Source organism: Acipenser ruthenus, chromosome 19 (genome assembly GCF_902713425.1).
Source record: "Acipenser ruthenus chromosome 19, fAciRut3.2 maternal haplotype, whole genome shotgun sequence".
NCBI lineage: Eukaryota > Metazoa > Chordata > Actinopteri > Acipenseriformes > Acipenseridae > Acipenser > Acipenser ruthenus.
The window spans coordinates 14,134,711-14,158,629 of NC_081207.1; the positions used below are offsets into that span (position 1 = coordinate 14,134,711).

The 23,919-nt window shown below is 40.5% G+C and overlaps 1 protein-coding gene across 1 annotated transcript; it reads left to right on the forward strand.

Annotated features, from left to right (window-relative positions):
* The first annotated feature begins 3,192 nt into the window (after window positions 1–3,192).
* Window positions 3,193–6,284, forward strand: LOC117424587 (cell division control protein 42 homolog). Its single transcript, XM_034041076.2, has 4 exons — window positions 3,193–3,302; window positions 5,395–5,504; window positions 5,633–5,830; window positions 5,969–6,284. The coding sequence occupies exons 1-4, from the start codon at window positions 3,257–3,259 to the stop codon at window positions 6,056–6,058; spliced, it is 444 nt and encodes a 147-aa protein (XP_033896967.2). The 5' UTR covers window positions 3,193–3,256; the 3' UTR covers window positions 6,059–6,284.
* Window positions 6,285–23,919: the final 17,635 nt, after the last annotated feature.

A 23,919-nucleotide genomic window follows, 5' to 3' on the forward strand; every position in this document is an offset into this window, starting at 1 on the left:
GATTCCTGTTGCATAGCAGTTTCACTTATTCCAGCTTTTATTACAAGCCTGATTAGCCACAGTGTATAGGTAACAAGCTTCGGTGTGTCTTATTAGACTCCTAGTAAACCAGGAATGGATCACGCTTTTGAAAAGTTAGTTACTCTGGAATGTACGTTAGTTCCTGTGGCAAAGTGGTAAGTGGTACGTGCAGGTGCAGGGGTGATGCAGTGCAGTAATGAAACACAGAGAGTTATAGTCCAGTTTGGAACAGTTTTTAATTGTATCCAGGTCTGGTGAACAAATAATAATCCCCGGCAATACATAGCAATGTGTAGTGCACAGAGTAAATGACAGAGTTACAGTCCCAAATAATAAACACGAATATCCATCCCACAATATAGTAGTGTAGTGCTGGCCTAAGGCGACAGCTCAGGAGACGTGTTGGCAGACTAGTGAATTCACAAAAACAAAAGACAATTACAAATGACAAAGCACTCTTTTCAGTTTTTAAAAGGGGTTTCTCCCGGTCCTTCCAGTTCCTTGTTTCCTGAACCAAGTGAAGGAAAAGATTTGCGATTCTCTGTCTCCCTTTATGCTGTCACGCATGACCCCTTGGTAAACGAGTGCAGCTGTCTCTACTGTCTGCAGCTGCTACGTCAATACGTTCCTGCAACAGAGTCTCGTTTTCTTCCAGACTGGCCGACTTCCCGTCCCGGGGAAAGAACTGTCAGGTCAGCCCATCCAAAGACTTCTCCTTTCACTGCTTGGTGTCCTCACAGATCGGGAGGGAGATTTACAACCAAAACTCATTGTATTTCTGTCACAGTTCCTCGCAATCAGTTTTTTTAAATCCTTGTTTTTGTGTGTTGTGTGTGTTTGTTTTTGTTTTTTTTGGCCTGTATTTAGTTTTTGGCCACATCTCATTCCATAAGGAAGACAATGTTCCTTATGGAATGTTCCTTAATTCTGTTTCCAGTCTGGTTAGAAACCATTCAGTTGCTTCTTCCAGTGCCTGTGCTTTTATGTTCTCTTGCCTCTTAACAGCTTTTAACTTCATCACGTTTTAAGAAATCTGCTGGTTCTTTTGGGATGTGCTGAAATTTCAAATGTAATGCTGTGGATAAACTGCTGCATCCTGGTACCTCTGCTGTAGGTCACATGGTCTGATTGCAGCATGGCCATTGGAGTGATTCAGAACTACAGCACAACAGGAAGTGATCAGGTACCAAGAAGCAGCAGCCACTTTCCATCTGTCGCTGCCTCTTTGAAACTGAAGTACTGTATGTTCTTAAAGAGTATGTAGCAGGGTTCCGTGAAATAGTGTTGTACGTCCCCACGTGTTGCTACAACTGTTTAAATAATGTACCTGTCATTTCTTTCCGTTAACATCCTGCTAAGTTTTTTTACACTTTTAAACATTTTATTTCTGTCTCAAAGGTATTTTGAAGATGACTACCTAGTGCACTCAGGTTTGAGATCAGTGGTGTATCCTCTCCGATCACTGACCTGCAGGTGTCATTTTTTTTTCCCTTCCCGTATTAGTGACGAGGTTGTGGTTTCATTCTAGTAGAGAATTCACATTACCCGAAAGACAATCTGATGAAGATCTTCTTTTGTACTGTTGAAATGTAAATAAATGGGAGGGTTTGATAAAATTATTTGTCTGGGTTGGCAATGTATTAATTAGGCTAGTTTTATTTATTTTTATTTTTTATTTTTCAAATAGTTTGACAATTGGGGCTACCCTGAAGAATAATTCAAACTTTTTCTCATTTTTACACAAAGGGATGAAAACTAAATAAACATGGTCTATGGGTAGAACTGTACACGTACAGGATTGTCTTCAGTTTCATACAATATTAATAAACAAATTCCTTCATGTCAAAGTGAGACTACTTTGAATGACGCCTGCAGGCAGTGATCGGAGAGGACACACTTGATCTCAAACCTCAGAACGCTAGGCAGCCATCTTCAAAATACCTTTGAGACAGAATTAAAATGTATCAGTGTAAAAACTTGTCAGGATGTTAATGGAAAGAAATGACAGGTATGTTATATTTAAATAGCAACACGTGGGGATGTACAACGCTATATTTTTCAGAACCCTGCTACTTACTCTAAGGGTGCTGCCCACCTACAAGAAGCGATGACTTAGTGGTTTTAGGAGGTTTGTTGACATGGTTTCATTTGTTCCAGTTGATTTGAGAAGAGGGTCCAGCCAGGGATAATTCTGCTCCTCAAATCTAAGTGATGGTAAAGTTATAACTGTGGCCTGCAATGCTTGTGATTTGAAGCACTTGAATTAACATTGTTTGTTTGCTTGTCTTTTCTTTCACAGTTGAGCACGAGCCTTTGTTTGGTTGGGATTGCGTTCCTGTGGAAGACAAGCTGCAGATGCACTGAGGATCCTTACAGGACAGAAACATTATGCACTGAGGAGCCTTACAGGACAGAAACATTACCTGCCGCCACCCCCAGACTGCATTGAATGAACTGCTCTTATTTGATTCTGAAACCAAGAGAACTGCACTTTCAAAGCAAACTAAACTGACATTTTGCCAAAAGTCTTTTTATGATAATCCTCATTGTTTGCAGATTTCTAGGCAATATTCGATTTTGATTGTAACTGATGTAGATGCATAGCATATTTATACTGACTGACTGATGAATGTTTATCTGAAACGACTTGACTTTCTACTGTAACAGGTACAAGCTCATCCCTCAATCAACTGACAGCAGGTATTGATTTGTATAAATGCACATTTGCAGTACATACAGCTCTTAAAGTTGTTTGTGTTCCGTACCACATCCCTATAGAGTTCTAAAGAGATTCTTATCCGGAGCGTGTGACTGCCCTCCTGTCATAAGATGCAGACGATAAAGTGTGTTGTGGTGGGGGATGGAGCGGTGGGTAAAACCTGCCTCCTCATATCCTACACCACAAACAAGTTCCCCTCTGAGTACGTGCCAACGGTGAGTACCAGCAAACTCGCAGCTAAGACCTTTCAATGTCATTTTAATAGCATGTACATTTCCAGGGATGGCAAGAAGACTCCTATTGAACAGCAGTTTTACACTTCCAGGTTTTACTATTACTTGATTAGCCACAGTGTATAGGTAACAAGCACAGGTGTGTCTTATTAAACTCTTGGTAAACCCTGCTCTGCAGTGGGAGTCTCATTCCCAACCTTGTTGTGTCTAGTCTTGTTCAGCGGGGTCATGTCTCTGACTGGCCGTTTCTCTGCAGGTGTTTGATAACTACGCGGTGACGGTGATGATTGGGGGGGAGCCCTACACCCTGGGGCTGTTTGACACCGCGGGTAAGTGCGGCTGAGGGGGCAGGGTCCTGCCACGGTCCTCATGGAAGCACTGTGCACCGATGTCGAGGCATGGGACGAATTGGGGGTCATTTTCACTCCATGTTTTTAAAATAAATTTATTTTAAATTATTCACGATTACCATAATTTTCATATTGATTTAACCCTTTGCTGCCTAAGCAGAATGACCATATATGGGCATGAATATGACCACTTTGTGTTTAGCGCTTGTAGTCTGGCAACCTTAAGTCAGAAATTAAAACTCAATATATCTACAGAAAGCCATTAAGTAGCTGTTTCCAACAATATTGTTGTGGAATTTATTATATATATTTTTCACACCTCCCAAAAAAATATTGAAAAATGACTGGTTTCTAAATAAAATGTTGCTGCTATTAAGCACTGGTAATACTCTGAAGCCACACTATTGCAAAATAACAGAATCCTGTTTTTACTTTAGAAATGTTTTTTTTGTTGTTTTTATTATTATTATTATTATTATTATTATTATTATTATTAATAAACTTTATTAAAATACATTTTCAGCTTTCATATTGAAGCTTGTTGTGTACTACTCATTAAAGCAAACCAAGCAGGAATTTGCTTGACGTTTTTCAAGTAAGTTTATTTGTGTATAAATAATTACAATAGTTTAGTCTTACTTTAAAGCCACGCACCTGAATCTTAAGGTAATTAAACTGTTTGCTTATACTCTCCCCACCATTCTGCACACTGTCAACCCTGGTTAAAGATAAAAAATAATGTACCCAATCTGAAGCAAGTGTAAAACTTGCCTGAATATTAAAGTAAAAAATATAAATATTTTAAAACTAGCAATAAATGGCAGTTACATTATTATTTTGCCCTCAAACTCAGTGGACCATATTTAGAAGCAAACACAAAGGCAGACACAAGTTTTTAGATCAATAAGACAATTTTAACAACTCTTGACTGGTCCTTCCTTCAACTAAGTTTATACTGTTGAAATTGTTTTATTCAGCAAAAAAAAAGTCTTTTACTTCAGAGTGAAGTCTTTTTTATATAGTAAAACAGTGCTTTTGACATGGCAAGTATTTAACTGCCTTACTTGGGGAATAATTACCTTCTAAAGAACAGTATTTGCTTTTCTTTAACATTTTCTTTTAATAAACTACATGTGGGAATTCTAGGTGTAGCACTGTGCAGAGACTTGTATGTATTTGCATTTAATGTGTGCTCAGTAAGTAGGCTACATACTGTACATTTTATGCTGAAACATCTGCCCAATTTTGTAGGTTTGCAATTACTGAAACCGTAACTTCACAACAGCAAGGTTTGCTTGGTTTCTTAGGTTCTTAATTGTAAAAAAATAAAACAAATATTTGCTTCTCTACGCTCAGCAGTTAGTTCTTCAGTTTGCCCCCCTACTGTTTAACAAAGTTAGGCACCTATGATTGACACAAAATTCTTTGACCATTGCTTCTGACATTGATTAAAACAGTGAATTGTGTACTGCTTTTAGAATGAAACATTCACCTATAGATACCAAAACTGACTCGTGTTACTGAATAAGAAAGGTTACTGGTCCAGAGCTAATCTATAGAAGTGAGTATAATTTAGACTTGTTTATTATACAGTTAAATAAACTGTTAATGCAAAAACTTTATTTTTTACAGTTGGTTTTAGTTATCAACATAGAAAACAATGTCAAACTCAGAAAAACTGTATGAACCTTGTATTTACAATATCTGATTGAGTTAAGCAGAGATTGTGTATGATTTTTGCGGCTGAGTTTTTATAAAATTAATATATGAATTGGGAATACATATAAAAGGTTTGATCAGTAACATTTCAGAAACTATGTTTGTTAACTAGCCTTGTGAGATTTATCAGGTTGATCCATCTGGTAAAATATGAGAAGTTGTAAGTGAAGTAATTTCTTTTTCTACAAAATCAAGTTCACATTTGCTTGGTGATTTGACAAATCACCAAAGATTGGTGACTTTATGGCTGAGCTATGACATGAAAGGTCATCGATCATATAGGATCGATTTTAAAGCACTCTGGCAGCATAGGGTTAACCTGCTGATTTTTATTCCTGATTTCTCTCTGCAGGTCAGGAGGATTATGACCGGCTGCGTCCACTCAGCTACCCTCAGACTGACGTCTTCCTGGTCTGCTTCTCTGTCGTCTCACCCTCCTCCTTCGAGAACGTCCGAGAGAAGGTACAGCGCTCCTCCCTCTCCCCATCTCTCCCTAACCCCCCCCCCCCCCGCCTCCTTTGAGAACATCAGAGAAGGTACACCTCTCTCTGTGTGTTGTGCTCACCTCTCTCTCTCTCTCTCTCTCTCAGTGGATTCCTCTGATCTCTCATCACTGCCCCCGCACCCCCTTCCTGTTGGTGGGGACACAGGTTGACCTTCGCGACGACCCCAATACTGTGGAGAAGCTGGCGAAGAACAAGCAGAGACCTCTCGCACCCGAAACCGCTGAGAAGCTAGCACGGGACCTGAGGGCCGTCAAATACGTGGAGTGCTCTGCCCTCACACAGGTAAAGAAGACATACCTGTCTGTATCAGTGAGTAGTCAAATGGGTGGAGTGATCCGCCTGTACTCCAGTAAGTAAGACAACGGTGTCTATCTATTTCTGTCTCTTTGCTGACTGCATCTCTGTTCTGTCTCGTTGCAGCGCGGTTTAAAGAACGTTTTCGATGAGGCGATTCTCGCGGCGCTGGAGCCTCCCGAGATCAAGCAGAAGAGAAAGTGCAGCCTGTTATGAGCGAGGGAAGAGGAGGAGGGGGGCAAAATGGAAACAAAACTCTTATACAGGCTCTCAATCGGAAGTCAGCGCAAAGGCACACAAACACTTTCTGAAAAGCTTTTTTTTTATATATATATATGTATGGGTTGAAAACTGAGTCCATGTAGCCAGCATACTGTCTCCAGATTCTCTATAGCTGGCATACAACGTAAACTCCTCAGGGGGTCAGACTGGCTCCAGTTTCCTCACCCTGTAAACAGAAGGGCCAGTCCATGAAAATGTAACTTCTTTTGCATTGGGTAAGCCGTGAGCCAGGCTGCTGGCGAGTAAGGAAACTCTAGAACAGACCCATCTGCAAAATGAGTTTGCTGGTATCTGGCTTATTGGTGCAACAAACTGGTTATCTTCATGGAATGGACCAGACTCTGTTTAGGGTGGGAAACCGTGTCCTAGTGTCTGCCATCTTCAGATTAGACAAGGCCCATGAGGGAGTCAAAATGGAGCCAGTTTCCTAACCACCTACAGTCTCAATTGCTTCCTGGTGTTTATTTATTTATTGTTTGTAAACTCTTATGTTCTTATTTATTTTTACTGTTTATGTATTATTGCCTTGCTTTGTGCTGTGCTTCTGGATAGGGCCCATAGCTTTACCTAGATTGCTCCAGTAAAAACCCAACTGTATAAATGGGTAATAGTATGTAAAAATAATGTAATATCTTGTAACAATTGTAAGTCGCCCTGGATAAGGGCGTCTGCTAAGAAATTAATAATAACAATAATAATAATAATAATAATAAAAAAACAATAGATAAATCAGTAACTAAACCTGGAGAAGCAGATGTGGACAAATGCATCAAGAAATGAAACTTTAATTCATGAAGTAGTTAAGAAATGAAATTAGTGCTACTGAGGCTAATTCTAACCCCTTACTTTTCACACTGACCAGCAGTATTGGCACTTGGCTCTACAGTTTCTAGTGCTAATAGGTTTGAATTTTAAACAAGCCTCTGGCACTTGTTTGTTTCTAAATTAAACCAAAAAATAATTCCTTTGGCAATAGGGCCACGTGGTGGGCAATGACAGGATTGCAAATGTTCAATAAACGTTGTCACCATCTGCTGGTGAAATATTAAATTGCGGTTGCTGTTATCACTGCTTGCCATCTACTGGCTAACCTTTGTAATTGCAGTTTGTGTGAAGTTGCAATACCATTTTTTCTTCATTTTTATATATATATATATATATATATATATATATATATATATATATATATATATATATATATATATATATATATATATATATATATATATAATTATAGAGTTTTCAGCAAGCCTGTGGAGAAAATATCAAACACAATTTATAGAGAGTAACAGGTTGTTATGTTTTTCTTCCTTAGCTATAACAGATTGAAGATGTTATTCTAATCTCCTTATACTGCTGCAAGTAGTAACAGGAGCATGCCTATCCTGTTCAGTTCTAGTGGGCTCACAGAATGACTCATGTTGTGGCGAGCAGGTTCAAAGAGGAGGATGTCTCCCTGAAGCTGAATAACTACTTGCAAGTTATTTCCTTTCTTTTTGCGCACAGTAGGCTTAACTCTGGAAGATATAGTAAACTGACAGACCAGGAAGAAATTATATTGCAGAGTCAAACTGATCTAGATTGAGGGACGCTGTTGTCTGCAGCTTTTGATTTCTTAGCAAAGCGGAGTTAACAAATGCAAAAGACTGAAATGCAGGTGATTCTGTACTCGCACTCACTTCCCCCCTCAGCACTGCTTTGATTCTGTGATCTGTTTTGTATTGAAAGTTGACCTGGCTTTTAAATTTCTTATTTTCAAATAAAAATCATCTTTTTCTTTTTTCTTTGTTATTCCTTCTGCACATTCTTAACATTTTACAAAGATCAATTTGATCTTTTCACACCGAGCGCATTGCATCAACGTACAGCGTAAACTTCATATTTTTTTTAGAATACTATACATCCTATGGAGGCATTCACACTGGACGTGTCGCGTAAAACTGACGGCGTCAAAAACCGACCTTGTCCTGTTTCTGTGGGCGTCGGGCATAAATTTGTGTCTCTAACCAATCACACTCCAGCTCTCGACCCCTTGTCGGCGTGACAACAAACATCAACAGGTAGCCCCTACTGTATTTCATTAACACAAACAGATCGGCCTAATGAGTGAGTTCAAACAGTAGATATTGCCGAAATTAAAAGTTTCCTTAAAGATAATGGAAACAAATATAGCTACAGTAAAGAAAACAAAAAAAACTTAAGGATTTAACAGCAACACAAAGTGAGATCCGACGTGTTATAAAACACACCTCCACATGAATACATCTATAAATATAATGTATATAATCTTTATTTATGTATATTTTACTTTAATTTTTTCAGACACAGTAAATACATAAATATCCAGAAATCAAAATGCTTAGTACTTATTTGTGGAGAACAGATGAGCTCTGTGTTTCAAACAAACTATCTTTAAACTGAATAGTTGTATAAAGTTTATTTTTTTTATGATTTAAGAACTACATAAAAAAAATATGCACCACATTAATGGTTCTATTCTGGTTAAAGTGCTATACTGTTGCTTGTTTTATTTATTTTGCACGTCTTGTGACTCCGATGTAGTTCAAAACCGATGGAACTTAACTTGGGTAATAAGAATATCACCACATGGTGGTCAGATGGTGCAATTGCAAGCCCTTTTTTCTGTTCTGATGGTGTGGGATCATTTTCAAAACTTAAAAATAAATGCACTTTTTAAAAAATGGTCTGGGATTTCTTATAAAAAATTAAAAGAAAAAAGGGTCGACTAGACAGATTCACTTCTATTAGTTTATATTAGTGAGGAGACTGACAGTAGTCTTGTATCTATAACAAAAGCATTGTCAATGTAAAAAAAACAAGTTAGAAAAACACAACAGCTGTTTAAAGGGGTGATATCAAACACAAAAGTCCAAGTTAGGAGAAGCAATTAGGCCAATCTTGTCAAGCATCAAGCAAATAGGCACATTTGCAAAGGTGCTGGGGCCCAAGACTCGCACAATTCTTGCTTCTAAATTGGCATCTTTTTTTGATCGCTAGCACCACTTTATCGCTCCACTTGAAATGCACAGTGGCGCAGCGGGCTAAGGTCGTGTGCTCTTCAAGAATGTCATGTTGCAAGTTCAAACCACTTGAAATGCTTTTTGTATGACTTGAAGTGACTGAGACACACACACACTGAGACTGTGTGTGTCTCGGTGTGTTTGCTTCAGTGTGTGTTTGTCTCTCAGAGTGTTTGTGTGTGTTTCTCAGTGTGTGTTTGTGTCTCAGTGTGTCTGTATGTCAGTTTATGTATGTGTGTCTCGGTGTGTGTGTGTGTCTCAGTCACTTCAAGTCATACAAAGAGCATTTCTGCTAAGAAATAAATAATAATAATTTCAAGTGGAGCGATCAAAAAAAGCAAGAATTGTGTGATCTTGGGCCCCAGCACCTTTCCAATTTTGCCTATTTGCTTGATGCTTGACAAGATTGGCCTAATTGCTTGTCCTAACTTGGACTTTTGTGTGTGATATCACCCCTTTAAACGGCTGTTGCATTTTTCTAACTTTGTTTTTTCACATTGACAATGTTTTTGTTATAGATATCACTTCTTTTTTTACTTCATCAAATAATGAATAAAGCGAGGGAAAGATATTCGAGAATGTGTATGGTAAACAGACAGACAGACATTACAAGAGAGTAATAAGTAGAGTAATATAAGAGAAATGAGAAAAGATTTGAAAGTAAAATAATGGTAGAAGGGACTTTTGGACAGTATTGAAAGTGTAAACATTATATTCTTATAGTCGCATGAGTGGTGAAAACAATATGTCTATTTTGGTAAGTATTGATATTTACGTAAGTACAAAACTACAATGTATGAATGGTTCAAAAGGTACATATGCCTGTGCAAGCTAAAGGGTAGTATACTAACACATTTTAATGCTGGAAAAAAAACATTATTCTCCTTGATATAGTGGTGTTATGAACTTAGGCTAAGGCATTTGTAAAGCATTAGATCTCTTCATAAAAGGCCATATATTATTATTATTATTATTATTATTTATTTCTTAGCTGACGCCCTTATCCAGGGCGACTTACAATTGTTACAAGATATCACATTATTTTTACATACAATTACCCATTTATACAGTTGGGTTTTTACTGGAGCAATCTAGGTAAAGTACCTTGCTCAAGGGTACAGCAGCAGTGTCCCCACCGGGATTTGAACCCACGACCCTCTGGTCCAGAGCCCAGAGCCCTAACCACTACTCCACACTGCTGCCCTACATATACATTTCATTTGCATTTCTTGACCATGGTTTGACTTCAATAAGTGCATCTTTTGCATGCACCCATTTTCCAGTAGCACCCACAGCAAGAACAGACACATAGTGTCCTGAAGTAACACCCTGTCCTTGGTGTATGATAATGGAAGCTAATTGGTAATTCCTGTTGTCCACAGTAATTGTGCTCTTCTGCACAGCAGTAAACTTAGCATTGTGTGACTTTGTAATGGTCCCGTCTGGTTTGGTTTCCCAAAGCATAAGTTGGACTGCAATCAGTCTCCCTGCTGATTGAATAAGTTCACGTTTCATGATTGGAGAAATTTTGCCTACATTTGCTACCAGGAATCATTGCCCATTTGTCATTGGTGGAAATGACAAATGACTGCTTCCTAACGCAATTTGTCAAGGCACCGACTACAGGGGAGGCATGCCTTGATTTAGTCTTGTCAAATAACGAAGACAGAATAACTAAAACAGAGGTCGAGAGCCATTGGCAAACTCAGACCACAACATGGTCTCATTTGAAGTGATTTTTAAAACCCAAAAAGTAATGACAAAAGCTAAGGTTTACAATTTTACAAATGCAAACTATGAAACAGAGACTAACAGAAGTAGATTGGAGTAAAATAGAGAAAACATCCACAGAAAAAGGTAATACTAGAGGCGCAAAACAATTACATCCCAAAAGTAGACAAATCTAAATCTAAAACAAAATGGCCAAAATGGAGATCAATTAAAAAAAATATTCAGTGAAAAAAGGCACTTTTCAGAGCGTTTAAAAGGGCCCAAAAACAAAGTACATAGAATGAGTACTTGGAACTGCAAACACAAGTCAAAAAAGGAAGTTAGAAAGGCCAAGAGAGATATAAAATCAATATTGCTAAGGGGGCTAAAACCATAACAGCAAGAGTACACTGAAAGAGGAGGTTAAATGTCTAAAAGACACAAATGGCTAAATCATAGACGAAGAAAAAAAAAAAATATTAAATGATTACTTTTCACAAGTTTTCACAAAGGAGGACACGGACAACATGCCCCATATGTCGACCTGTTCCTATCCAATTTTAAATAACTTTAGCATAACAGAGGCAGAAGTGTTAAAGGGACTAGGAGCTCTTAAAATAAACAAATCCCCTGGGCTGGATGAGATTCTCCCAATAGTACTCAAAGAAATGAAAGAAGTTATTTACAAACCGCTAACCAAGATCATGCAACAGTCTCTTGACACAGGGGTTGTACCGATAGACTGGAAAATTGGAAACGTAATATCGATCCACAAAAAAGGAGACAAAACCGAACCAGGTAACTACAGACCAATAAGCCTGACTTCTCTTATATGTAAACTTATTGAAACTATAATAAGATCCAAAATGGAAAATTACCTATATGGTAACAATATCCTGGGAGACAGTCAGCATGGTTTTAGGAAAGGGAGATCGTGTCTAACTACCCTGCTTGACTTTTTTGAGGATGCAACATTGAAAATGGATAATTGCAAAGCATACAACATGGTTTATTTAGATTTCCAGAAAGCTTTTGACAAAGTCCCGCATAAAAGATTAATTCTCAAACTAAACGCAGTAGGGATTCAAGGAAATGCATGCACATGGATTAGGGAGTGGTTAACATGTAGAAAACAGAAAGTACTGATTAGAGGAGAAACCTCAAAATGGAGCGAGGTAACCAGTGGTGTACCACAGGGATCAGTATTTGGTCCTCTGCTATTCCTAATCTACATTAATGATTTAGATTCTGGTATAGTAAGCAAACTTAAGAACATAAGAAAGAAAGTTTACAAACGAGAGGAGGCATTCAGCCCATCTTGCTCGTTTGGTTGTTAGTGGCTTATTGATCCCAGAATCTCATCAAGCAGCTTCTTGAAGGATCCCAGGGTGTCAGCTTCAACAACATTACTGGGGAGTTGGTTCCAGACCCTCACAATTCTCTGTGTAAAAAAGTGCCTCCTATTATCTGTTCTGAATGCCCCTTTATCTAATCTCCATTTGTGACCCCTGGTCCTTGTTTCTTTTTTCAGGTCAAAGAACTCCCCTGGGTTGACATTGTCTATACCTTTTAGGATTTTGAATGTTTGAATCAGATCGCCGCGTAGTCTTCTTTGTTCAAGACTGAATAGATTCAATTCTTTTAGCCTGTCTGCATACGACATGCCTTTTAAACCCGGGATAATTCTGGTTGCTCTTCTTTGCACTCTTTCTAGAGCAGCAATATCCTTTTTGTAACGAGGTGACCAGAACTGAACACAATATTCTAGGTGAGGTCTTACTAATGCATTGTAAAGTTTTAACATTACTTTCCTTGATTTAAATTCAACACTTCTCACAATATATCCGAGCATCTTGTTAGCCTTTTTTATAGCTTCCCCACATTGTCTAGATGAAGACATTTCTGAGTCAACATAAACTCCTAGGTCTTTTTCATAGTTCCCTTCTTCAATTTCACTATCTCCCATATGATATTTATAATGCACATTTTTATTGCCCACATGCAATACTTTACACTTTTCTCTATTAAATTTCATTTGCCATGTGTCTGCCCAATTCTGAATGCGGTCTAGATCATTTTGAATGACCTTTGCTGCTGCAACAGTGTTTGCCACTCCTCCTATTTTTGAGTCATCCGCAAATTTAACAAGTTTGCTTACTATACCAGAATCTAAATCATTAATGTAGATTAGGAATAGCAGAGGACCTAGGACTGATCCCTGTGGTAATCCACTGGTTACCTCGCTCCATTTTGAGGTTTTCTCTACTAATCAGTACTTTCTGTTTTCTGCATGTTAACCACTCCCTAATCCATGTGCATGCATTTCCTTGATTCCCTACTACGTTCAGTTTGAGAATTTATGCAGGACTCTGTCAAAAGCTTTGTGAAAATCTAAATAAACCATATCATATGCTTTACAATTATCCATTGTCGGTGTTGCATCCAAAAAAAAAAATCAAGCAGGTTAGTTAGACACGATCTCCCTTTCCTAAAACTATGCTGACTGTTTCCCATTATACTGTTACTATATAGGTAATTTTCCATTTTGGATCTTATTATAGTTTCCATAAGTTTACATATAATAGAAGTCAGGCTTATTGGTCTGTAGTTACCTGGTTCGGTTTTATTTATTTATTATTCATTTATTTACTTTCATTTATATAGCACCTTACATCATCAACCCCAAGGTGCTTTACAGAAAACATAATACACACAGTATAATAAATCATTAAAATAGCATAAAAAAGATTATAATAAAAAGACATTTCCAATCATGTATATTAAAAAAAACAAAAACAAAAAAACAGTAATAATAAAAAAGGCCTGTGTATATAAATAAGTCTTCAATCTTGACTTAAAAACAGCAAGACTCCTAGCTTCTCTGACAAAAAAAGGCAGAGCGTTCCATAATGTAGGAGTCTTATAAGAAAAGGCCCTTCCTCCCATACTATTTGTATTTACTCTTGGAATAACCAAGAGCCTTGCATCCTGAGCTCTAAGATTCCAATTAGGAATTTATGGGATCAACAGCTCTTGTAAATAACTGGGTGCTAATCCATTAAGGGCTTGTGACAAAGAGCTAATGAATCTGAATCAACAATCTCCCTCTCTACCGGTGAGGGCACTGTACAACAGGAACTGCAGGCTTTGTACTGAATGGTTGGGCAGTTCATTCGAGGGGGCAGTCGGAAGCCGGCCATTCAGGAAGAGGGCGGCGTTACGGTACCTGGAGTCATCGCCCTAGACGGTGAGCGAAGTTTCAGTCATGAATTGGAGGAGACGTGATTGAACTAGCTATCGGAGGGGGCGGGGCTTAGGGTACTTTAGGGGGACGTGATGCCGTAATCGGTTCCTTTGTTGTGGTTAATGGGAGAAAACAAGGACGGGAAATGTGAATGAAACAGTGTTCCATTGATAAAAACGGTTGTGTTTGTCTTTGTCTTTGATACGAAGCCGGGAGCTGCAGCCAGAAGCCAGCCAGGACCTGAACGCACAAAAGCACCAGCACTCAGAGCACCGCATCTGCACCAAAGCACACAGTCCGGAGACGTGTTGTTTGTGACTGTGTTACGTGTTTTGTGTTTGAATTATTATTTCGGGACTGCAACCCCTTGTTTTTAGCACTGGCAATACCCATTGCTGGGTAGAGTCAGCTTTATTATTTAAAAACCCTCGTCAGTGATATTAAAGAACCTGACCTGTGAACTTTGTGTTTGTCCTTTGTCTGGAGCACCTTGAATCACCTGTACACCGGAGCACTACAAACCACTTTGCCACAGGGCTTTATAAGTTAAAAATAAAATCTTAAAATCAATTCGAAACTGCACAGGAAGCCAGTGTAAGGAGGCCAAGACAGGAGTAATACGTTCACCTTTTCTGTTTTTAGTTAGACTTCTTGCAGCAGCATTCTGAATAAGCTGCAAACAAGACACCAAATATTTTGGAATCCCAGAAAAAAGTGCATTACAATGGTCGATTCTCGATGAAACAAAGGCATGCATTAACCTCTCAGCATCAGATACAGAAATAATAGATCTCAGTTAGCTATATTTCTCAAATGATGAAAAGATGGTTTAGTAATATTCCTAATATGGGACTCAAATGATAGAACAGGATAAAAAATGACGTCCAAATTTCTTGCTTCAAGTTTTAGTTCTCAGGAAAGGCTGCTAAGATCTATTTTATATAAATCAACATTTTTTAATTGGTGCTGTGAACCCACAAGCATGACCTCCATTTTATCAGAATTCAACATGAGAAAATTCTGCGACATCCAAAACTTTACGTCTGCAAAGCAAGCAGCTAATAACGCCCCAGTAGAGGGATTGTCTGGATTGAAAGACAAGTACAGCTGAGTATCATCTGCATTACAATGGAAATTCACTCCACGCCTGTGGATAATATCACCTAATTGCAACATATATAATGAAAACAACAGGGGACTGTGACAGAGATCAAATGACGCTTGGTGTTAGATCTCCCTCCTGACCTGGGGCACTAGGTAAAGGGGCAGAGTACCCTGGACTGAAAGGCATGACAATTTATTCCCGTGGGTAGGTGAAAGTCGGCCGGCTAAAAAAGGGATGGAGCTATGGTACCCCAACTCAATGACCCAGACGGGAAACTGTGTGGCATCCGCGGATTGGAGAAGCGGACGCGCTCGTTAACCAAGGCGTCATGAGGGAGGGTATAAAATAGGGGCGTAGCAAAATAATCTGTTCCTTGGTAAATGGTTAGAATGAAAACCTAGAAGGAAACAAAAGCTTGTGAAACCAAAAGAACGTGAGTGTTGTGTTTTGTTTGTCAAAGTAAAAACAGTTTGTTTGTTATTTTAGACTACTAGCACGATCTGGAGCTGCCGCTACTCAGCCAGCATCAAACCTGGGACACCAGCACTTTTCTTTTGTTCACGGAGAACTGTCTTTGCACCATGAGCACTAATTCACTCACTGTAGGAACTGTTTTTGTGTTTGTGTGTTACGTGTTGGTGTAAACAGGACTTTTGGGTTATGGGTCAAACCCGGGGATTAGAGTGATAGACACCACTGTATCACTTTACAACATTTATTATTTACAGTATTTTGCCGTAAGGCTCTGGACATTGAGATATCAATAAACACCCTTGCACCTGTAACTTGTTGTCTGACTGTTTTGTATCCACTCCGCACTGCACACACATGTATTCACTCACCACTTTGCCACAGGGACCTAAAATAGAACCCTGAAAAACACAGACAGCCTCTGACAAATCAGACTTTATCTCCCTGACAGAAACATACTGAAACCTATTGGAAAGATAAGACCTAAACCAAGAATGGACACCACCTGCCAAACCCACTAAACTCCCAAGCCGATTTAATAGAATGGAATGGTCCATGATGTCAAAGGCAGCGCTAAGATCAAGAAGAATTAAGATTGAAGGAAAGCCAGAGTCGGAGCTCATCAAAAGATAATTTACAACCCTAACAAGAGTCATCTCAGTGCTATGTGCAGATCGAAATCCAGACTGAAATTTTTCAAATAAAGCATTACAAGCTAAAAATGTTAGCGATTGATTTGCAACAACTTTCTTCAAGACCTTGGCTAAAAATTGAAGATTGGAAATTGGTCTATATAGTTGTTAATAACTGTAGAATCCAAATTACTTTTTTTAAGCAGGGGTTTAACCACTGCAACCTTAACTGCAGAGGGAACTATACCAGATGAAAGTAATTCATTTATAATTGTTAAAATGTTTATATTAGCAACACTAAATAGATATTTTAATAGTTTAGTAGAAATAGGATCAAGGGCACAAGTGGTTGGTCTCATATGCCTAACTAACGCTGTCAGCTCTTGCAAAGTAACCAACGAGAAAGCCTCCATCATAACTTTATCAGGTCTAGTAATTCAAAGTAGGAAGAAAGGTCCGTAATAGAAGGAGTCTGTAAGATCTGCTCTCAATGTCAAGAATTTTATTTTGAAAGAATTTTAAAAACTCAGTGCAACTAAAAATTGTGAACCACTATTGAGGTAGAAGTAATAGAAGGTGGATTTACTAATTTATCTATAAGATGCAAAAAGAAATCTAGGATTATTTTCGTTTTTTCAATCAAGTTAGAATAGTATAAAGATCTAGCCTGGGACAAAGCCTTCTTATATTTAACTTGGTGGCTTTTCCCCGCAAGATAAAATAATTTTTAACACAACACAATTCCCTTTTTGTGGATCGGTATTACATTTGGAATTCTCCAGTCTGTCAGTACAACCCCGTGTCAAGAGACTGTTGCATGATCTTAGTTAGCGGTTTGTAAATAAATGCTTTCATTTCTTTGAGTACTATTGGGAGGATCTCATCCAGCCCAAGGGATTTGTTTATTTTAAGAGCTCCTAGTCCCTTTAACACTTCTGCCTCTGTTATGCTAAAATTATTTAAAACTGGATAGGAGCAAGTCGACATGTGGGGCATGTTTCCCATATTCTCCTTTGTAAAAACTTGTGAAAGTAATCATTTAATATATTTGCTATTTTTTTCTCTTTGTTTATGATTTTGCCATATCTCTTAGACATTTAACCCCCTATTTGAATGTTCTCTTGCTGTTATAATATTGGGAAACATTTTTGGAACTGGTTTTAGCCCCCTTAGCAGTGCTCATTTCTATCTCTCTCTTGGCCTTTCTAACTTCCTTTTTGACTTGCTGTGGCAAAGTGGCTGCTGATTAAGACAAGATGCAGAGGTGATGCAGTGCAGAAACAATTACAAGTGAAAACTGTAATCCAATTTGGAAATGTTATTTCTATTTTTACACAAATCCTGGTCTGGCAACCAAACAATAATCCTCTGGCGATACACCTCTGGTGTAAAGCTCGGCAGGAAAAATAATAATAATGATTTGTAAACAAAACAAATAATAACACGTTATCCGCTCCCACAATACTACTGACACAAATCACCAGTCCCGGTGCGTGCAGTAGTGCTCAAGGTGGGTGATAACAAATAACAGTGACTGTGGTGTTGTTGTTCCGGGTAGTGCTGGCCCAAGGTGACAGCTCCGGAGACGTGTTAGCCGTCTAGTGAATTTACAAACAAAAGACAATTACTAACAGTGCTACAAACAAACAAAACACTCACAAATATTTCTTGTTTCTTTTTGGGAACTCTCCTGGTCCTTCCAGTTCCGTGTGTCTCGAACCCAAGCGAAGGAACTGATTATGAGTCTCCGTCCCCTTTTTATGCTGTCACGCATTACCCCTTGGTAAACTAATGCAGCTGCCTTTACAATCAGCGGCTGCTACATTGTTTATCTTCCAGGTCAATACGTTCTTGCAACAGAGACTCGCCTTCTTCCAGACTGGCCAACTCCTCGACCCGGGAAAGAACTTTCAGTCTAGCCTGTCAAAAGAACTCTGTCCTCGCTGCTTAGCGCCCTCACAGGTCGGGAGGGAGATTTACAACCAGAACTCATTATATTTCTGTTACATATCCCACTGCTCAGAGTGGAGCCGAAGGAACACTCGGCTGAATCTATCTTTCCCATTACTCCCCCCTCCAAGGAAAAATAATCCGCATTTTGATGGTCTTTCCCTGCACGGTGTACCATATGGTATATGAAGGGCTGCAACACCAGATACCACCGAGCTATCTGGGGATTGCTGTCCTTCATTGTGCTTAACCACTTGAGTGGGGTGTGGTCTGTGACAAGATCAAATGAGTGTCCCAGCAGGTAGTATCGTAAAGAGTTAGTAGCCCATTTGATGGCCAAACACTCCTTTTCGACTACAGAGTAGTTGCGTTCCTGAAGTAGCATTTTTTTACTGATGTACAGTATCGGGTGTTCTACTCCATCTACCTTTTGAGACAAGACAGCACCCAAACCCACATCCGAAATGTCGGTGTGGAGGATGAATCTTTTGGTGAAATCTGGTGTGATAAGAGTGGGGGCCTGGCAAAGTCTACGCTTAATAGTATCAAACATCCCCTGACACTCAGCTGACCACTTAATTAAATTTGGAGCACTCTTTTTCATGAGGTCAACTAAAGGGTTAACCACTATGGCATACTCGGGGATAAAACGGCGGTAATAACCGGCTAATCCCAGTAGTGTCCCACCTGACTCTTGGTTTTGGGGATAGCTGCATCAACCAAAGCCTGGATTTTAGTGACTACAAGTCTCACCCTTCCATTCCCCATTAAAAATCCCAAATATTGAGTCTCTGTCTTGGCAAACGCAAGTTAGTTGTCAGCCGGGCTACCCTTAGAGACTGAAGGACAGCTGCAATCCTAGCCAAATGCTCTCGCCAGGTGGAGCTGTAAATGACCATGCCATCAATATACGCTGCTGCATATTCATGATGTAGGGGGAAAAACCTGGTCCATCAGCTAGGAGTCTCTAGACAGGAGCCTAAATCATCCTCTATGTTGCCAGGGCTTTAATAAATTTATATTATAAATTTCATGTTCATTACGGCGATCGGGCTTTCTAATTTCATAATTCACTCTTCCTATAGCCTGGATCACTTCATATGGCCCCTGCCATTTAGCACATAACTTGGATTCTGATGAGGGAAGTAGCAGCATTACCTTGTCTCCTGGTCGAAAGGTTTGAATTAGTGCATTTTTATTGTAATGCTGCTGTTGTCGGTGCTGAGCCGACCTGAGTTTGTCCTGGGCCAAACGACAGACCAAATCTAGGCGATCTCTTAGTAGGAGCACATGCTTCACTACATTCAACAGATCGAGAATGCCGCGAGGCTGTCGGCCATACAAGAGCTCGAAGGGGGAGATCCCAGTCGAACTCTGTGGCACCTCTCTCACTGCAAAAAGGAGGTAGGGAAGGAGCGATGCCCAATGTTTTTGCTCCTGCGTTACAAACCGTCTCAGCATCGAATTCAAGGTCTGATTAAAACGTTCCACCAAACTGTCCGTCTGTGGATGATAAACAGATGTCCTGATGGGACGTATTTTTTATATTGAGAGGAATGGTAGTTCCTTGTACAAGTTAGAAAAACTTGTTTGAAACTACAGAGTCTCTATACAGCTCAAAGAGTTTAGCTGTTTTTACCATGTTGCAGCGGCAAAACTAAATCACTTAGAATACCATCTGTATCAATATCAAAAGTCTGAAACTTTCTTACCTCAAATGTGAAAAAAAAACATACATACACAATGAGATATAAGTCATCAAACTAAGGTAAAATTGTTATTCTCCTTCTTAAGAACATAAGAAAGTTTACAAACGAGAGGAGGCCATTCAGCCCATCTTGCTCGTTTGGTTGTTAGTAGCTTATTGCTCCCAGAATCTCATAAAGCAGCTTCTTGGAGGATCCCAGGGTGTCAGCTTCAACAACATTACTGGGTAGTTAGTTCCAGACCCTCACAATTCTCTGTGTAAAAAAAGTGCCTCCTATTTTCTCTTTTGAATGCCCCTTTATCTAATCTCCATTTGTGACCCCTGGTCCTTGTTTCTTTTTTCAGGTCAAAAAAGTCCCCTGGGTCGACATTGTCTATACCTTTTAGGATTTTGAATGTTTGAATCAGATCGCCGCATAGTCTTCTTTGTTCAAGACTGAATAGATTCAATTATTTTAGCTTGTCTGCATACGACATGCCTTTTAAACCCGGGATAATTCTGGTTGCTCTTCTTTGCACTCTTTCTAGAGCAGCAATATCCTTTCTGTAACGAGGTGACCAGAACTGAACACAATATTCTAGGTGAGGTCTTACTAATGCATTGTAAAGTTTTAACATTACTTCCCTTGATTTAAATTCAACACTTCTCACAATATATCCGAGCATCTTGTTGGCCTTTTTTATAGCTTCCCCACATTGTCTAGATGAAGACATTTCTGAGTCAACATAAACTCCTAGGTCTTTTTCATAGATTCCTTCTTCAATTTCAGTATCTCCCGTATGATATTTATAATTCACATTTTTATTGCCCGCATGCAATACTTTACACTTTTCTCTATTAAATTTCATTTGCCATGTGTCTGCCCAGTTCTGAATGCTTTCTATATCATTTTGAATGACCTTTGCTGCTTCAACAGTGTTTGCCACTCCTCCTATTTTTGTGTCGACTGCAAATTTAACAAGTTTGCTTACTATACCAGAATCTAAATCATTAATGTAGATTAGGAATAGCAGAGGACCTAATACTGATCCCTGTGGTACACTACTGGTTACCTCGCTCCACTTTGAGGTTTCTCCTCTAATCAGTACTATCTGTTTTCTACATGTTAACCACCCCCTAATCCATGTGTATGCATTTTTGCATTGCTATTTTTTTCTTCATCTATGATTTTGCCATTTGTGTCTCTTGACATTTAACCTCCTCTTTGAATGTTCTCTTGCTGTTATAATATTGGAAAAACATTTTTTAATTGGTTTTAGCCCCCTTAGCAATATTGATTTCTATCTCTCTTCTTCTTCTTCTTCTTCTTCTTCTTCTTCTTCTTCTTCTTCTTCTTCAGTCGACTTTTTAAGGGGGTGTAGCGACTATTCAAACAGAAAAGCTAAATAACTGGACATCTACCAATCATGTGATTCCACATGTTGGTCAACATCAAAACATACCAGGGTGTGCAAGCAGTTTGATATCTACACCATTATATTAAACAAATTATTTATGTTTTAAAACAGCACATATTGCAGGAGGAAGAAAAAAAAGTAAAAAAATACTGTGGTTTGAACTTGAAACATGACGTTGTTGAAGAGCACACAACCTTAGCCTTTTACACCACTGTGCAGTTTTTGAAACATGTTCATTTTTTAAGCTTACATCTAAATCTGACCAGCTTTTGCTGAAAACCTGAAGAAGAAGCTCCATTCTAGAAATTTTCGATTTCCTGTTTGAAAATTTCTAGTTTCCTGTTTGTTTGGTAGATACCATAGAATGGAATTGCACACAATTGTCGTGCATCTTGTTGCAGTTTCAACACTCGTGGTTTGTCTTTGTCGTATAATAATAATATGCGTGTTTGGTTGGTACTTGGATGGGAGACTTCCTGGCAGTACCAGATACTTCAAACTTTTCTTTGAAGTTTTACTTGTATTATTAACAAATAGTAGATTAAACAGCAAAAATGAGCTGATTTACTTTTAATTTATTGAAATAGACCGCAAATGGTAATAATCGCTATTGAAATAATTACATAAGAGAAGTTATAAATATTGTAGAGAGCGGTGGTCTCACTGTTTCGGTCGATACCGTTTAGTGCAGACAGACGGACAGACACGTTGCTTTTGAACAGTGCTCCGGTTTTTATTATCTTTTATTTCACAAATCCCTATCGGCTGGGACCCACGCCTCTAACACAAATAATCTCCCAATCTTCTCTGTCTCTCGCTCCCTTCACCTCTAACCTGCTGCTGTCCTCCCCCAGCCCTTTTCCCTTGTCTTTTCCAGCACGCCCACCAATCCCTGTGCTTCACCCGCCTGCGTGCCAACCGGACCTGACATAACACAACCTAACCTCAGCTACGAGAAGAGCTGACTGGTCAATTACATACAAATCCCCCCCCCCCATTGGCGTGGGTTCGCCTCACAATACACAAACCACGAACAAGACACACAGCACACAAAAGTCCCTTCACTTCGGCCAGGTCGCTACACTGCCCCCCTACCAGTCCCTCGCTCCGAGGGATGCGCAAAGTCCCGGAGCGACCTGGTCTCCGACAGAGTTTCCGAGGCCAGGAAGGGGTCTAAGGGGGCACGGTGGGGGGTGGGACGGGGGCGGTTGACGGGGTCGGGACATGGGCGAGGGGTGCAGGAGCTGAAGAGGGAGATGAGACCAGGGCAGGGACCAATGGTGTGGGGGTAGAAGAGGGAGGGGAGGGCGTCTGGACGGAGGAGACCCTTCCCAGGTAGGGGGCCATCCGGTCACGGTGGAGAAAGACATGGCGGCCCCGGGGCGGCACCCACTTGCTCTCCAACTTGGGGCAGCGGCCTTTCATCCTCTTCGGGCTGAAAACCCAGACTTTCTCCCCGGCGACAAAGTGATGTCCCCGGGCCTGGTTATTGTAGTTTCTCTTCTGCTGGATACCGGCGGCTTTGAGCTGCCTCTGGGCGAAGTGATGCGCCTCTTCCAAACGATCCTGCAGCTGCCGTGCATATTCCGGCCCAGCAGGGGCAGCTGGGGCATCGGGTGGCCGGCCATAGGTGATCTCCGGGAGGGTGCGCAGCTCCAGTCCGAACATGAGGAGCGCTGGTGTGCAGCCGGTAGATTCCTGCACTGCGGTGCGGCAGGCCAGCAGCACAAGGGGCAGATGGACGTCCCAGTCTGTCTGGTCCTCAGCTGTGGAGAGGGCAAGCTGAGCAGCCAAGGTCCGATTGAACCTCTCCACTAGGCCGTCGCTTTGGGGAAGCAGGGGGCTAGTGCGGGTCTTCCGGATCCCCAGGCGGTCACACATCTCCTTGAACACCCGTGCCTCAAAATTCCTCCCCTGGTCAGAATGCAGCTCCTCCGGTACTCCGAACCGGCTGAAAAACCCGTTCACCAGGGCCTCGCACACCGTCACCGCCTCCTGGTCTGGAAGTGCGTATGCCTCCGGCCACTTGGTGAAGTAGTCCATGGCCACCAAGACAAACCGGTTCCCTCTGTCAGAGCGGGGAAAGGGGCCCAGGACGTCCACCGCAACCCTCTCCATCGGCGCCCCGACCAGGTACTGCTGAAGGGGGGCTCGAGACTGTCCTTGGGGGCCCTTCCTGGCAGTGCAGGCGTGACAGCGGCGACAGAAGTCTTCCACATCCCGTCGGCACTGCCCCCAGTAGAAGCCCCGGCAGAGACGTCGCAGGGTCTTCGTGACCCCAAAATGCGCGGTGCCAAGAGCCCCATGGTGCTGCGCCAACAGCTCCTCCCGCAGCGCCCGTGGGACCACCACCTGCCATCGCTCTTCTCCTGTGGCCGCCTCCAGAAACCACCGCATTAGTACACCATCCCGAACCACCAACCCAGGCCACTGCTGCTCGCCCGGCCGGTGCTGAATGGTGTACTGGAAGGCCTGCAGCTGCTCTATCCACCTGGCCACCTGACCGTCCGGCTCCCGAAAAGACATCAGGCACATCC

What these genes read in the sequence shown, in the direction of transcription:
- LOC117424587 (XM_034041076.2), top strand. Translation starts at nt 3,257, where the DNA reads ATGATTGGGGGGGAGCCCTACACCCTGGGGCTGTTTGACACCGCGG. An exon ending in GGGGCTGTTTGACACCGCGG is followed by an intron (nt 3,303 to 5,394) that starts GTAAGTGCGGCT and finishes TTCTCTCTGCAG; the next exon opens with GTCAGGAGGATTATGACCGG. An exon ending in TCGAGAACGTCCGAGAGAAG is followed by an intron (nt 5,505 to 5,632) that starts GTACAGCGCTCC and finishes TCTCTCTCTCAG; the next exon opens with TGGATTCCTCTGATCTCTCA.